This window comes from Pleurodeles waltl, chromosome 4_2 (genome assembly GCF_031143425.1).
Source record: "Pleurodeles waltl isolate 20211129_DDA chromosome 4_2, aPleWal1.hap1.20221129, whole genome shotgun sequence".
Classification (NCBI taxonomy): Eukaryota; Metazoa; Chordata; class Amphibia; order Caudata; family Salamandridae; genus Pleurodeles; species Pleurodeles waltl.
In genome coordinates this window covers 545,157,594-545,175,458 of record NC_090443.1, presented here as the reverse complement: position 1 = coordinate 545,175,458, position 17,865 = coordinate 545,157,594, and the positions used below count along the sequence as shown (strand labels likewise).

At 44.5% G+C, this 17,865-nt stretch overlaps 1 protein-coding gene across 1 annotated transcript in view; it reads left to right on the top strand.

Annotated features, from left to right (window-relative positions):
• Positions 1 to 290: 290 nt before the first annotated feature.
• The window catches only part of CACNA1E (calcium voltage-gated channel subunit alpha1 E), a 1,379,194-nt gene continuing 1,361,619 nt past the window's right edge, over positions 291 to 17,865 (top strand). The window contains exon 1 of the mRNA XM_069233198.1: positions 291 to 560. Coding sequence (XP_069089299.1) covers positions 292 to 560 — 269 coding nt within the window. The 5' untranslated portion in view covers position 291. The remainder of the gene's footprint in view (positions 561 to 17,865) is intronic.

The following is a 17,865-nucleotide window of genomic DNA, read 5'->3' as shown; positions in this document are numbered from 1 at the left end:
CGTCCTAGGGTGGAAATAGCTGTATTGGACATTTTACTTGCTGTTATCTGGACTCTCCTCTTTTGTTCTCTCCCTTGATTGCCTCCTCCCTGCTCACCCTCCCGGACTAGCACGTGCCCGGATCCCTCCTCCCAGGTACCCCCCTCCTCCCAGGACTTGCTCTTGCCTAGATTGGCCTCACTCCTCCCTGGTTTTGTGTATATGACTTGTTGAAACCTGCCCAAGCTTCTGCTTTCCTCTCCCTGCCGGCCCCGGTTGGATGACAGTGCCTTGTCTCTCTCCCCTTGCAGGATGGCTCGCTTCGGAGAGACGGTGGTCGGCCGGCCGAGCTCCGCGGACGGGAGCTCGGAGAGGAGCAAGAGCCTGCCCACGGTGGCCCCGGCGACGGCCACGGGCTCGCAGGCCGCCTTCAAGCAGTCCAAGGCGCAGCGAGCGCGCACCATGGCGCTCTACAACCCTATCCCGGTCCGGCAGAACTGCTTCACAGTCAACAGGTCCCTTTTCATCCTGGGCGAGGACAACGCGCTGCGCAAGTACGCAAAGAAGCTCATCGACTGGCCATATCCTTTCATGATGTGCGCTGGGGACTGGGGAGGGAATACGGGCCAGGCGAGCCGTTCCTGGGCTGTCTGGATGTGGGTGGCGGGGGTGGATAGACTGCGCCCTGGATGGGTGGGATATTTATTGGGCGCAGAGCCGCCGCTGCACTCACAAAGTGGGCTTTCAGATAGCGAGGGGTATCTGTGCTGCAGTGGCGCCTTCGTGGTCCATTTACAGTATGTATGTATGCGCACGTGCGTGTGTGTAGACTGCACTGCCGTATGGAACGCGCGCACACATGTACACCGTCACTGTGTGCGTGTTGGGTGGTGAGGCGGATTGCTGCAGTGGCGACACTTCTACTGTATACATGTAGGCAGCATAGCCTTTAAAGTACAGGGTAGCTGCAGGTGCGGCAGTGGGGGTGAGGTCCTCTGTGTGTGTGCCCACTGCACCCCCTTCTTGCGCAAAGCGACTCAGGAAGTGACCTCCTTGCGCAAAGGGACGCACTAAGTGACCTCTTTGATGACTTTCCCTCGTGCGAACAATCCTCCGCTCAGGCCCAACGTATGTTCCATAATCTCGGTTCCTTTGTCAATAATCTCAACTCATGGGACCAGCCTAACCTCTGCTAGGTCCATGGTACCTTTTAACAATTGCTTCACCATACATTGGCCCTGTTTACTCTTATCAAATGTTCTTCATCTCCCCAACCACATGAAAGGCAGGAGCACAGATTTCGAACGCCCAAGCCCCATCCCTGGAGTGTGCAGAACCAATTGAGGGTACTAGAGATTGTGCCGTCTACTCCTAGAAGACCAGCCCCACCTCTCCGCCCTCGAACGCACCTCGCTTTATATTTTTGACAAACACTATGTAATAAAATATGGATCCAAGAAGCGTTAAGAAGTCTGAGCTGTGATCTACTTCGATCTAATTCTGAAGCTCTGCTGGCCTATCTGCAGGTCCCTCTCCTGTCCTAGCTCTTTGTGGTTGTGTGTTCTACCCTGACTCTCTGCAGCTCTGTCTCCTGCTCTGACTCCCTGTAGTTTTGTCTCTTTCTCTCTCTGCAGCTCTGTCCTCTGCTTTGTCTCTGTAGCTGTCTCCTGCCCTGACTCTCTACAGCTCTGTCTCCTGCTGTAACTCTCTGCGCCTCTGCCTCATGTCCTGACTCTCTACAGCTCTGTCTCCTGCTCTGACTCCCTGCAGTTTTGTCTCTTTCTCTCTCTGCAGCTCTGTCCTCTGCTTTGTCTCTGTAGCTGTCTCCTGCCCTGCCTCTCTACAGCTCTGTCTCCTGCTGTAACTCTGCGCATCTGCCTCATGTCCTGACTCTCTACAGCTCTGTCTTCTGCTTCGGCTGTGCAGCTCTGTCTTCTGCTCTGACTCTGCATCTCTGTCTCCCTGCAGCTCTGTCTCCTGCCCTGACTCTCCGCAGCTCTGTCTCTTGTTCTGACCCTGCAGCTCTCTCTCCTGCCCTGACTCCCTGCAGCTCTGTTTCCTACTCTAACTCTCTGTAATTCGACGTCTAAGTAGCTCACCCTACCTGGTCTACCTCTCTGTCGCTCTGTCTCCCACCTCGCTCGGGACAGCAGAACGTGTCCGTCTACCTGAACCACGTCATTCGCTTGTATACAAGCTTTCATACGCCATGGATCATTATTCCTGGCCTGTGATCACTTACATTGGCCATTATCATCGAATACAATCCTTAGTTGCAGTCTGTCTATTCCATTATCCGCATGCCTGCCCTTGTATCGGCCTCTTTATTTCCTGTCACTGTCTCTTTTCGCAGTGCCAACCTTCCTGCCTCAGTACTAGCCCCTCTTCCACAGTACAGTCCTCTCCACCCCGGCTCAGCCTCCCTCACTCGCTTACCAGTGTTCATCTGGCACTATCTGTCTTTCCACGACAGACGCAGGCTCATTGTCCAGGCGTCAAACATTGCCCCAGTATTAACCTCCCTGCCCATGTATCAGCCACCCTGCCTAATATGTATCACCTCAAGCCCCCCCCCCCCCGCCCCCCCCGTCCCGAGTCCGTTGTAAACCTCCATGTCCCAATTTTTTTAAATTAGACTCCCTGGCACCCTTCAGTCTCTCTACCCCGTTTTAAAGCCTGTCTGCATCCCTCTTCAGAGCCTCTCTTTTGGCATGTTCCACTTTTGCGCAGTGCTAGTCCCCCTGCTCAAGTATCAGCTTTGGTTCTCCCCCAGGCTATGAGCATCCTTATTCAGATTATCGGCATCTCCGCCCTGTGTTTGAACCTCCCTCCTACGGTTCTCGGCCTTCCTTTTGTAGTAGCCACCTCTCTCACCAGTAACAGTTCTGTTTTTGGAGTACAAGGCTCCGTTTTCTCATGTAAGCCTTCTCTTCAGTATCAAATTATTCAGCCTGCTTCCCACGGCACCAGCCCTCTTGCAGGTTATCAGCCTTTCGACAGCCCTCCTACCCACCTCTTCATGATACATTGTTAAGAAACAACCATTTTTCCTCGTGTGAGCCCGCACTCCACGCACTTGGACTCTCTTTTGTACATCGGCCTCCTTACCGCTTTATTAGCTGACCAGCACCAGTACAAGCCTCCATACCCCGAGTATAAGCCTCCTGTACAGGTTTCCGCTTTCCCAACCTCGACTCCAGTCTCGTTTTCCAAGGGCCAGCCCTGCTACCCTATAGATGAGCATTTATTTAGTAGGTGTCAATCTACCTATCCGAGCGTCTAGTCTACCCTCCTAATCCCAGCCTCCCTACCAAGGTCCCAGCCACCATTCCCCAGTTTTTAGCCACACCAACCTGGCCCCCAGCCCCCTATCCAGGTTCCCAGGTAGCAATCGGCCTACCTTGGATTCACCCCTACCTCAGATTCCAGATGGCTTGTCCTACATAGCAGCCACCGAGCAGTCTTCCGTCTCCATATTTAGCCCCCTAACCTCGGTTTCAGCCTCACTGAGTGAATCTCCACATCTCCTGTCTAGATTACAGACTGGAGCCCGGGCACGTGGCCAGCGGCTTTGACCCTGTTCCGCCCTTAAACAGCTGACTTAATTACACACCACTTCAATCTGGTTTCTTCTACCGCGCCGAGGACCACATGGAGGAGCGCTGTTGCAGCACCTTGGACAGTGGCGCGGGGCTCATTGCTGCTCGAGGAGCGCTGCTGCAGCACCTTGGACAGTGGCGCGGGGCGCATTTCTGCTCGAGTTCATTTCTTCACTAGCTGATGAACGACCCAGTGTAGGCGGCCCAAGAGGGAAAGAGCCCCACGATCCGGCATCCCCGTCACGAGACAATGAACCCATCCCCCTGATACAGACACTCGCCTCTATACAACGACTCATCCTCGAGCCAATGACACCCACAACCAGATAATATACCTGCCTCCCAGATACGGCAACTGACCTCCAGTATAACCAAACCTGCACCTAGACTGTGACCGTCGACGCAGATGTTGAGCGGTGCGGGCCCTTATACCAAAACACCGCCAGACAACAAGTTCCACCTCCAAGCAATGAGCCATGCCCCACGACCCTTAATCCTGAGCAAAGTGTATGTGTACGACAACAGTTAAACACTGTAATTTTCATGTAAGACATCAGATAAAGTGCTTAATTTATACATATAATATACGCAAAACTGTATACGTTACATAAATCGAAGTGCAAAATTCAAGTATGAAATCTCATAAAGCCCATCATTTATGCATAGAACAGCAGCTAAAGTTCAGGATTCATGTGTATTAATTTAGGTACAGTGCGTAATTTAAGCATAAGGCATGAGCTAAAATATATTTGGCATCGGTGTATGACCTCATCTAATATCTGCAGTAGGTGGATATTACATCAGCTAATTAAGTGATTATGTGCAGTATATGCTGTCCACATATTTGGACAGACTGTTTGAGGAGGACACGCCTGGAGATACAAATAGACTACGAGACAATGAAACTCCTACGAAGAAGCAGATGACACTTCGCCTTCAGTAGCAGGTACTATAAAACACTGAGAATGTTCTTCATAATTATTCATCATCTTGAAAAAGGTCTATGTTAACAGAGCTGAATATAATATATTGTCATCAGATCTGAATATATATTTGCTGGCTGGAAAAGCAAGGAAATCACAGTATACAACTGCTTAGGTGGAATAAAACCAGACCTACTGTATTGCTTTCATTCTGAGGCAGACTGTTATTATATAATCTAAATGTAATCCAAGCACTTTACAATTACTAACATATCTTTGACTATCGCAGATTTTTGTTTCTTATGCATTGTATAGTTGGAACTCTCTTGCCCATATGTTTGTGCAAGAGAAGCGCTCATGCTTTGTATAATGTTTTAATGTACCCTATATTTCTACAAAATGACTGTTTTTATATTAAGTGTGATGAAACTGTATACATAAAGGGCAAGCGCATGAAGGTTTTTCACTCTTGAAACACCTACATTTCTGAACCAATGGACTTCATTTCCTGCTAATACATGGCAATAAAATAGAAAACAGCGGTTATCATGAAAATAGCATTCTGATGGATACTTCTAACTGCGGATTCCTCACCTTTTGAATGTCCCCAGGTGTCAGCCTTGCTCCAGAAACCTTTGAACAGCAAATCTCCTTCGCACTTACAAGTGGCATTAAGAAGCATCTTTCTACCTCATGCTGCTCCCTCCCTTGCAGATGTGATGTGAGGACCAACGTATATATGCTGCCTACTTGCACTGGCATCAGTTTCTTTCTTTCTGCGCCAACCAAGGTGGATCTGGAGCTTCAACTGTCATTGAAAATATTTTGGGCTTTTTTTCCCCTCAAACAATTGGCAAGTGTGCAGATACACTGTCACTAGAACTAATAGGTTTTAAGCGCTGTGAGGACTGTACCTGGCAGATGTCAGTTACAGATCCTTATGACGTCGGTCTTTGGTGTTTTGGTTCCAGACATAACTCAGAGTCATGTTCTTCATTCTTTGTCGAAGTCAGTTAAGTCATAGAGGAGCCAAAAAACACAAAAAAATACACAAATTGGTCACTGACACCTCGTCACACATACCATTCAGAGTTGCTTGATGCATCCTTCACCTCAAGGCCAGAGAGCAGTGCTCCCCCAGCAGAGTTGCTTTGGAGGCTGATTGTGTTGAAAATATTTCTGATCAGGTAGCAATGCCAGAGCAGCTCCAACAGCTTAAATTAGCTATTGACAAAATCTTTGGTGCTGCACCAGATCCCACTGTAGCACCTTCAGGCCCTGTGGATGGCCTCCATCTGGTTCACAATTGTCAGATTCATCCACAATGCCAGTGATACCTTCCAACCTCATTCTGAGGCAAGTCTGGTACTTTGGTGCAGTTGATTCTAAATCCAACAACACCTATGGCTCCTTTAACAGTGCTAGGTTTGGTATCACAGTTGTTGACATGACCAGCATTGTTGCCTTCGGTGTTTGAGCTGAGACCGACGTCACCAATGGCATTCAAAGATCAGATTGTTCTCTGTGAGCCTTAGAAAAACATTCCACGTAGAATTAGGCTTTATGAACAAGGAGATGTTTTTGGGCATCCAAAGATGGTAGTGGTCTGGATACCTTACTAGTGACTGGAGTTTTTTCACTGAATCCTGCAGTGGCTACTGAGAATACATCATAATTTGCCACAGTTATTAAAATGGCAACTCAGACCCTTACCCTTATCTTACCCACACAGGATGTCAAAATAACATTCCTGATGGAGGTACTAAACCCAGGACAATCATCACAATCATCACAAGAACCATTATTGCCATTCAGTAAAGCTCTTATTGATGCACTTGTGGCACCTGGGCAAAAGCAGGATATTGCCCAGTTAATAAGCAAGTGGCAAGAAGTTACAGACAAGCTCCCAGATATCTGGATATTGTTTTACAACATCCTACTGCAGAGAGTCTGGTAATAAAGGTATCTACACACCCTACAAACCCTAATGCCTTCTTTACCACTCATACGGATAGAGAATCAAAGACAATGGAGGCTTTTGCAAAAACAAAAATACTTTTTTCTTCAACTCGCCTTCCCTCAGGTCAGGTAATACATCTCAGATTTAAGAAAAGTGGTGCTGCACCAAGTGCAGCTCCAATTTTCTTGCATGCCTCAATGCCCCCTAACGCCTCCATATGTGCGCCATATTTAAGGTACGGCACACCATAGCAGTAGTTGTCGAACTAGTGTCAAAAGTTTTGATGCTAGTACTGAGCTTTCCAGGATTAGCGTAAATTTTTTTGAAGCTAATCCTGCAAAGCCCATTGAGACCCATTGTCAACAGGCGTTAAAAGCGCTGAAAAAAATTACGCAAAGAAATCTCTTTGCATACATTATGCCTCGCACAGGCATATTGTAGCGCAAAGGGTTACAAAGTGGTGCAATGCATGCATTGCACCACTTTGTAAATTTGGCACAGCAATTTTGCCCTAGTTGGGCCACATTAGTGTAAAAAATGACGCTAATGTGACGCAAGGAGGTGCTAGGGACTCTTAAATCCGCCCCATCATCTCTCCTGGGGAGAGATTCACTTGCTTTATAGGACAAATTGACAAATGTCCTACCAGCGGTTTTTGATGAAGTTTGACAAATTGTAGAGCGGTTACTTTTGGAGAGACAAGATGCTGCAAAATTCTTGATAAATTCAGGTTTGGACACTACTGTATCTCTAAGAAAAGAAGTTGGAACCAGTATGGTGATTAGGCTCCACTTCTCAAGTTGGTCCACAATTGATGTGCAACAGCCAATTATGGACATACCTTTTAATGGCTTTAGAATATTTGGGGCAAAAGTGGATTCAGCACTTGAAAGGTTCAAGAAAAGTAAGGACACTGCCCATTCTTTGGGCTTAGTGCCACCGACAAGGCGGCTTCTCCAACAACAGCATCCTTTTCAGGAGTTTGAAAAAAGCTATCCTCAAAGAAAAAAGAAAGTATTCTTCCCAGCAACAAAAGACCCATTCAGTCCCTTAATCAGCAATGCTGTTGAGCTGGTTGAAAGCGTTCAGGTTCCCAGGGGCAGTGTTTTTCCCAAGTTCCAGCCCCCTGTTCTACAGTGGCAGCAGACCCTTTTAGTTTAACCTTGGCAACACACAATCAACTGGTTGGATCACCTTTTACCTCCTCAGATGGAGGAGCATCTCCCCAGATCAATGGATGCTCCAGATCCAGACCCTTCCTTTCCTATCCTCCAGCCATACTGTCCACAAAACCACTTCTTCAGGAGGATCGCTTGTCTATACTCCAAGGAGAAGTTCTAGCTCTCTTAGCTAAGGGATCAATAGAGAGAGCACTGGGTTCAGAAATTCAGATTGGTTGTTTCTTCTGTTACTTTCTGATACTAGAGATGGACGGAGGCCTTTGTACCATCTTAGACTTCTACCCTCTGAACTTCGTCCTAATGAAAGACAAGTTCAAGATGCTCACCCTGGCCAAGTTCTGCAGGCCCTCACCAGGAGACTGGATGGTACCACTGGATTTGCAGGACCCATGATTTCATATTCCCATCATACAGTCACACAAACATTACTTGCGGGTTCAGGTGGATGTGGTGCATTTTCAGTTTTCCATGCTTCCCTTTGACCTTACCAGTGTACCACGGTTGTTCAAAAAGGGTCACAGTGGTTGTCTCAGCCCATCTGCAGATGTTAGGAATACCATACCTAGTGAAGGCAGACTTGTCCCAAACAGTTGCAAACCACCTCCGGACGACAGCAGATATGTTGATATCATCGGGGTTTTTCATCAACACACCAAAGGCACACCTGACTCCTTCACAATGATTCACTTTCATTGAAGCCATCCTGGACACTGTGTTCTTCAGAGACACCCTCCACCTCAATGAGTCCAGGACATGTGGACTATGATTTTGATGGTTCAACCTGTAGCCATGGTCTCAGCGGGGATGGCACTAAGCCTTCTTGGCCTTTTAGCCTCCTGCATCCTACTTGTGGACCACACCAGTTGGCATGTACAGGCTTTGCAGTGGTATGTGAAGTACCAGTGAACTCAGCACTAAGGAAATCTGTCAGATTCCATCCAGGTGTTGGGGGAGATTGCAAAAGACCTACAGTGGTGGCTTTTTGACCCTAACAGGATTGACAGCAGACATCTCTCTCCACCCCACTGAGAAGTAACAGTTGTGATGGATGCATCTTTTCTGAGTTGGGGGAGCTGTCTGAGAGAGGTGTAGATCAGAGGACTCTGTTCTCCGGGGGAGGCTCATCCCCACATCAACTTGGAGTTACATGCAATTTGCTTTGCATTGAAGGCATACTTTGGCTGATACACTAGAATGTGGCATAGAGCATCTTCCAACAATGGGAAGAACCTTCACTTGATGTATTCACCACTGCAGAGAATGTGTGGTGTCCCAATTCTTTGCACGTTGGAGTTCTCTAGGCAGTCTTTCTTAGGAGATGGCTTTTACCTACAGTGGGGCTTGGAACTCCTGCAAGACTTGCCTTCCCTGCCACTCTTGCCCAGAGTGCTCAAGAAAATCAAGCAAGATCAGGCTCATGTCTCTCTAGTGGTGCCGGTTTTGGTGAAGAGAGTGTGATACTTAAAACTTCCAGCCATGAGTATGTGTCCTAAATCTGGCTGCCTTTTTGGGAAGATCTCCTGTTGCAGCAGCAGGACATGGTCTTGCACCTCAGCCTGCACATCCTACACCTCCATGCGTGGAGATTGAGTGGTATCAAATGATGACATTGGACCATCCCCCCGAGGTGGTTGGTGTTTTTCTGCAGCCAGGCATCCATCACCAAAGTCTGTCTTTACAGTGCACTGGGAGAAGTTTGTTGTGTGATATTATTCTTGACAGATTCAATCTTACATGCTTCTTTATCTGATATTTTGAAATTGTTTTTATCATTGGCCAAGCAAGGTCTTATTGTGGCCACAGTAAAAGGGTACATATTTACACTTTTGGCCTTTTTACATTTAAAGGATCAACTGTCCCTTTTCAAATCACCAGTTGTAATGTGTTATATGAAGGGGCTGAACCATATATTCCTACCTACTCCATTTATAATGCCACAGTGGGATCTAAATCTAGTCTTGATCTACCTGATGTGCTTCTGTTTTGAGCCTATGCACATTTGTCCTTTTGGCTTCTTACACTTAAAACAGTGCTCTCCATTGCAATAACATCTGGTTGGCAGGTGAGATGAACTTCAGGCCTTGTATTCTATTCTGCAAATTGTTTCCTTTTTTCAGGACAAAGTAGTCTTTTCAACAAAGACAACATTCCTACACCAAGCCGTCACACCCTTTCTTGTAGGGAAATCTATCACTTTGTCAACATTTTATGCACCGCTTTATCCATCAAAGTAGGAGGAATGGCTGCATCCCCTTGATCTTGAGAGGGTCCTTAGTTTTTCTTTAATATGACCAGGACATTTTGATAGGATGAATTTTCTGGAACAAAGGAACAAAGAAGCACAAGGCGGAACAGAAAAGAACCATCTCAAGATGGATTATCCTATGTAGTAAGATCTGCTATGGGTAAACTAAAAAGCAGCCCACAGAAGGTTTGCATGCTCACTCCTCTAGATCAAAGGCTGCTACCACTGTGCTAGCATGCAGTGTTCAAGTCTTGAACATTTACCAGGCTGCTATGTGGGTGTCCCTTTATACATTCGCTAAGTACAACTGTCTAAATAGACAAGTGCAGCAGGACAAACATTTTGCCTGAAGTGTCCTGCAGGATTTCCTGGTCTGAGGCGTTCCACAGACCCACCCCCAGGAGGTACTGCTTTGGTATCTATTCAAACAGTGAGGAACCTGAAGTTAGACGTCTATTAGAAGAGCAACTTGTTTACCTTTGGTAACTTCTTTTCAGATAGAAAGTATCAAACCACAGAATCCTCACCTACCGTTGCTAGTTTCTGTTCTGTGGAATGATCTCATCCAATTCAATCTTAATAAGATTTCATCTCAAAAAGTTCCACACACTGTTTCTTTTGTAATGATTTCTATGGGCTCCATGACTGTTTGCACAGACGGAGTTCAGGAAGAAACTGATGCCAGAGCAAACATGTGGCGTGTATATATGCTGATCCTAACATCATATCCATACAGGACAGAGTGGCGCGAGGTAGAAGGCGCTTCATGACACTACCTGCCAGCATAAGGGAGAATTGTTATGCAAAGGTTTTCAGATCCAGACTGATGCCTGGAGATATTCTAAAAGTGGGGAATCTGCAGTTAGTTAGATTTTCAACCAGAAAAGATGTTACAGAGGGTAATTAACTTGTTCCTTTGGGTGTAGACTGAACATTACTCATTGTCATGCCGACTGTTGATTCATTTTTGTATATATACGTCTGCTGAATTTCACAATTCAAACCCCAAAACTGCACTCATTTTGTAAATATTAAAGTCAAAAAGCTTACTCCAATCTTGGTCTAAAATCTGCTGCACAGCAGTTTTCTGCCAGCAAGTTCTTCTTCAGTATGAGTTGCCAAAGAGAGTAGTGATACATTTTCATATAGATAGTTGTTCACAAACGTAATGTATAATGTTCAATCCAGTGCTTTTCAAGATTGAAATTACACATGTGCATGTTTCTCCCATGTGACATTGGCTTTAGGTAATTGACGGATATGACTTCAGCTAAAATGCATCTTACAGCACAACATAACTCAGATGTAGGAAGTCAACAATGGTACACGATTCAATAGAATGATCTAGCAAAGCTCCTGAGCTTAACTATGCTTTTTTCTATATTTAGGGCCAGATTTAGGAAGCACTAGCGCCACATTAGCGTCATTGTTTTGACGCTAATGTGGCATTAAGCTTCCAAAATTGATGTGCCATATTTACAAAGTGGTCAATGCATGCACTGCGCCACTTTGTTACACTTTGCGCCATCTTATGCATGTGCCATACATGATGTATGCAAAGGTGGCGTTCCCCCGTGAGGGGGACCGCAAAAATGGTTCAGTGGAATCGAAGACATTCCACTGCATCATTTTCTGTGGCTACTTTTAATACCTGCTCAGAGCAGGTGTTAAAAGGGGGCACACCATTGGTTAAAATGGTCCCCTATGTACTGTTCAGGGTTAGCGCCAAGATTTTGGCTCTAACCCTGAACAGTACATCAATAGCATAAAAAATGTTGATGCTATTGCTCCCTACCCCGCACCAAGGTGCACCGTATTTGAAATATGGCACACACATGATGGCTGTAGAGGGGCGCTAAGGGGTGCAAAATAAATGGCGTTGCACTGGGTGCAGGGCCACTTTTCTTAAATCTGCCCCTTAGTGTCTAAGTAGGGCACTTGAGCACCAACAGCTACCCTGAACTTCATGTAATTTGTGTGTCATCAACAAGCATTCATAAGGTATGTGCAGTCAACAGAAGTTTGTAATTCACATTACTCCCGTGAAATTCCATTTTTCATGCCATCAGGGAAATCTGTGACTCTAGTCGCATTAGCAGAAACCCAAAATTCATGTCCCTTTAATGAAATACCGACTAGACTTGCCTTTCTCATTGAGTGCCAGTCGACAGCCGAAGTTTACGGGATATTAGGAACAAGCTACGTTTTATGTAACCTCAGGAAAGCCTGTCATTTATATGTTAAGAGCAGATGTCCACAATTCACGTAACGTCAGTAATTATTCATATGAAGTCAGTGAATGTCCCTAAGTCATGTAAGAGCAGCTAAAGGCCAATATTTGATGTAGTATCAGTTACAGCATCAGTAATAGCACATATTTCAAATTAATAATTCATTAGCCGTCACTAAAAGTCCATACTTCGTGATACTTCATGTGACATCAGCAAGGTCTGTTGTTTGGGTGTACATCCCTGATCCTATTAAACCATGATACTGTGGATCACTTTATGTATGGGCAACCATTTCCTTATGTTCTTTCCCAACCCTAGAAGAAAATATGTAAAGCCTGGGAATGATCTTTGCTACGATTCTGTCATGTCTGCCTCTCATTTTGGGATTTAGGAAAAGTAATCCTTATTTGCTATCCAACATTTTGAAGTTTGTCCTTTCACTTCGGTCAGAACAACCGAAGTTGTTAATACAGGCATAGTGTTCTCCATATTGCAAAAGTGTATGGAACTGTATCCGAACGTTTCTCAAAAGCAGATTAATTTAGAATCTGATAAAATGCATCATTTTTGGTTGGCTAAACAGTATTGTCTTTCTTTAGAGTGTGAAACTGTGCTGCCTTCCTTTGTAGGCCCAGACTCAGGAAAGAATACTGAGTTTGACTTAGCAGGCAAGTCACAGAGTGGCCCAATTTCCAATTCCTATTTGATGCAGCATTCCTAACTAACCAGAATTCTGGGATCCACATCTGATCCTACATTGGATCAGCCAAATGGAGAAGGGGCATGTTGGCAAGTGGGATAACGTAGAAGACTGACCGAGAAAATGTGTAAAGTTAATATCCCATCTATACCTACCACAAGTGTAAGGTGATTATTTTGAAAACAAGACTTTAGAAATTGTATTTCCACATTTTTTAGGCTGTGGCCATCTGTTTGTTCTATTGTCCTTTATATATGTTTTACAATCATTTTTTCTCTGTTCACATATGTTTAATTGAATAATTTTAGTCTGTAACTTGTTAATTTGATCCTTGGACTTAGCGTGCCACAGCTGGATCTCTGTGTGGGCTTGGTTTTACAGTGGTTATTTGGTTGCTCCGTGAGAATTGACTTATATCGAGTTTGGTTGCTCATGATAAATTGTAAAGATACAACACATCAGTTATCTCCCATATTTTAGGCGTCATTAGCGAGCCTCTAATTCATTTGACACGAAACGCTGCTACTTAATTACATTAGCTGAGGTCTGTAATTGATGTGGCATTGGTAAGTCTGAAATGTATATGACATCAAGAAAACCCTTAATTCATGTGACGTCAGTAAACGTGGCATAGCAGGAAGAGTGACGTTGTGAGTTAACACGCACCATTAGCACGCGCCTTACACAGCTTATCTGTTTGAATTTCAGCGATGCTAACTTGGCATTCCATTTTTTCCTGGGTGTTAAACTGAATACCAATAATTGGGTAATATCTAATATTTACAGTACTTTAGAAACGGCACTATGAAGTGCGAGATAAAAGAACATGTCGTCACTGACATTCCATTTTTCTTGTAGAATCAGTACTACACCTTCACAGAAGTAGATACTTCCCAAAGAATTAAATATATCAAGGTGATCCAGACTTCTCAGAGGTAGGATAAAACTTGTGCTCAACACACCGCGTGTCACAGAGAAGAGTACTCTCTGTAGATTTTTCCCGGATATACACCTAGAACCTGGAGAGTTAACTTTAGAAATAGCCCATAATTCAGTTGTGAAAACATGGAAAGTATGCGTGCGGCATCGCAGAAGGCCTGAAATTAATGTGACTTGAGGAAAAGACTTTATTGATACGTACAAGTCAGAAATTCATGCGTGACTGATTATTTTCGCGTTTGACATCAGCAAAAGACTTGTAATTAATGCAGCATCACACATTTCGTAATTATTGTGCAATTGCAGCAAAATGGGATTCTTCATGAGCTCACATAAGCAACTGCTTGTGCATCATATGTGATCATGGGCCCATATCGTTAGAAGGCCTGGGCAAAATTGTTTTCGCACAAATGTAATCTTGTGAAAATCCCAGTTATTGGGCTTTGCCTATTATGTCTAATTTCTATTTTGTTGATTCTTCCGTTTTTCATGATTTTTGCTCATAAGGGAGAGATATAGGGCTTGCCATGACGTACACCATACCACCGAGTCTCTGGTCCACCTGCCCAATTTAAACATGGGTGCACCTTTTCTTTAAAGACACCATAGACTACGCCTTCTATGCTGTGATTAAACCCTTCTACGACCAAAAGCAGGGAGGGTCCTCGGAGGTTAACATCTAAATCCGTCCACCTAATTTAGATGGGCAGAATTATAGGTCAGTTTTTACTGCCCGTCCCCCTCAGAAAAAGTCTGGCAATAATGGACAGTGAAAATTATAAAAATGCTCCCCTTGCCACAGGAGTGGACTCCCTTGGCCAGAGGCGCATTGCCTTTCTTTTTTTCAAAAATAAAATCCCTCTTCGGGATTGTTTTTTTGGAAAGAAGAAATAAAACAGTTTGCCATATGGCTCCATCATGCTTGACTGAGCCGTGCGTCCAACTACAAAAGACAGCGACAGGAACCGCCATGTTGGCGGTTCCTGGCAGTGCTTTCAGAAACGACTGCTGGCTTGGCGGTCATTTCATAATTTGGTTGGCGGAGGTGCAGTCAAACCCATTGAGTAAATTACTCCATCTCTCTGGCTGTCAAACTTCCATCAACCAAGTTATAAATTCGTCCCTTGGTCCAAGCTGAAAGTATCTTGTGTGAAGTGTGGAACTGAATATCAAAGCAGTGGAATAATGCGCCTGTACAACATAAAACTTCGGCATCCAACAGCAGAATGGGTGTATACTGAGAGAATAAGCATTGGAGGATCACAGTGAACGGCCTGACTTCAAGATCAGTTGCATCAGTGAAGAACCTAGCGAATTCTTGGCATGGCTACACTTCAAAACACATTCTCCACTCAGTACTTTCCACGTGTCGCATTCCGGATGTCAAGCGCACAGGGCCCGTATACCGAATTAACTTCTTATACAACTCTGGCAGCTGCAGGTTGCTGGGCAACATCTGTTGCCAAGGAAGCTCCCAGTCTCTTAGCAACCAAAGAGCTGTCTGCTTTCGAAGGAGGCCACATTGCTGCAGTCTATTTTACTGTGCCAGGTTGCCCTAGCGACCCAGAGGTTGAAAGGTCAACCTTGTAAAAAAGTGAGCCACCAAAGTGCTAGCCAAGTGCCAGCGTCACCGATGCAACATTGTACCGTTGTGCGCCACCAAGCCCATGACCTGACCACAGCTTCTTATATTTGCCTGGGTAGCTTTGGCAAAATGAACAATCCTGCCCTAAATCCAGCTGTATTCCCACAAAGATTAGAAATCTTTTTTGCTATGGCATTTTGCTGACGATTTCAAAGTTCTTGGTGACTTGTTTTTTTTTTAGTATAGAACCTCATTGCGTTTGGTGGGGATGTCCTGAAAAGAGAAAATCTGTCAAAGGGCTTGATACTATAGTTTTAAAAAACATTTTTATTGACAAAAATCGAGAAAGCAAGAGGAGTGAAGAAGCACCCTTTACCCAGCTGTATTTTTTAAGTATTAGAATTTCAGAAGAGTGGAGTTTTGCAAATGTTTCCTACTGGTGAACACTCTACAAGATATCTACTCAGTTTCCAAATAACATGCACATGTTATATGCAATTACCAAAGCAATATACTGCTTCAGCAGAAGTAACGTGCGAGCTTGATTCTGCCAAGGTTTGAACACGAGGCACTCTCATGTGCTCTTATTAACTAACTCTCGATATTTGATTACATACTGTTGGAAGTCTTTTATTTGGTTATTACCAAGCTGTTGGATCTTCCAAAAAGAAATGGGTACGGACACTTTCTACGCTGATTTTGCAATTCCGATAACAGAGGGTTTTAAGACCAGCTTTTTAAAATAGAACAAATAATTGGGGAGGGGCCGGGGCTTAAATTTTACCCCAAAAATATTTATCATGCAAAATAATACCTGACTGGAATGACTCTTGTTTTGATCTTCTGGTCTGACTTTGTCATTTTTACGTGGACTGGGGGTATCATCACTAAATACAGGTGGTGAGATTATGCATTCTCAGTTGGAGCTGCTTGTTACAGTTTTGCTACATTTCAGCAGAACAGTATCACCGGGCAACGTTAACATGCATATAAACTTTGATAAGGATAACAGAGCTCCGGTGTTTCTTAGAATTTTTGAGACTTTCTCCCTCACTCAGTGGATTACGGGACATACTCATGTAGGTGGCCACCGTTTGAATCTGATTTGGATGGAATTGAGCTGAACTCCATGGATAGTGTTGTCCTGCTGTGGTGAGTGACTGGATTCACTTATTTGCTCCAAATTTCACACTGGAGTGTTCAAAAGTTCTTTTCACATTAGATATTTGTGGGGTTAAATGGATGTCAATGATACCATGCTGACTCTTGGAAAGAGTTTGAGTGATATGGATGACCTGCCAAAGCCTGATAATATGTTGGTTAGGTTTATCCACTCTCTTGAGGCTGTTTTGAATAAGAAGGTGCCTATGAAGAAATCATCTCCCAAGTTTGCTATATCTAAGAACACCTCGTTCTTCGATTTGTTGAGAATGGCTAAATTAAAAACAAGACAAATGGAACGTGCTCTCTGAGAAAACATTATTTGGAGAAAGAGAGACTGATCTATAAGATTGAACATAAAAAGTTCAAGAGTAAACTTACACAGGCAAACACTATTTTCCACAATAAGCTGTTTATTCATCCTCCCTGTCTCCCCAGTACCCAAGCCTGTACCCACCTGTTTGGTAATTAATTATTGTACATATAAAGCTGGATACGCAAAGTGGATCGGCCTAGTCTTGGCTGACCTTTGGACTTAGAACATTTTCTGAAGAAAGATGTCTGAAAGGGTAAATTGCAGTGGGTCAAGGCAGCCAGCGGTGTCCGAGGAGGAGGTGTTGCTGGGGAGCCATGGTGAAGATGTCTGCATTCTGACTTAGGGCCTCATTTATGAGGACTTAGCTGCATACTTCATCATTAGAGCATCCTTTTCTTGACACTCCGGTGGCAGAATGTGCCAGTCTATATTTACAAGGCTATGCAAAACCAGCTTGCATGGCTTTCCATGGCCTTGAAAATATGGACCCTTTTCACACATAACACTGCATGAGGGGGTGTTCAATGGGTGTTGCTTGGTTTATTTCCACCTGTCAGAAATGGGGTCTCAAGTTGGCAGTCAGTTTACACCCTGTCCAAGTAGGGACCCTCACTCTAGTCTGGGTAATGGAGTCACACCCCTAAGATAACCTCTGCTCACCTCCTTGGTAGCTTGGCACAAGCATTCAGGCTTATCTCAGAGGCAATGTGTAAAGTATTTACACAAACATCTAAAGTAACACAGTGAAAACACCACAAAAGGACTCCACATTAGTTTGGAAAAATAGCCAATATTTATCTAAATCAAACAAGACCAAAATGACAAAAATCCAACATACGCAGGAAGAGAGATTACTTTTTAAAGTTAAAAGAGTTTTAATCCATAAAAATCAATGGTTGTGTTGTTTTAGCACAAAGTACCTCGTAAGTGAGGCCGTGTGTTGATTCTTTCCCACGCTGGGTAAGCAATGCATTTATTCTTTCCTCGCAGGGAAGGGATGTGTCAATTTCCAGACAGGCAGCCTCGGGTCCATGTGGTGATGTTGA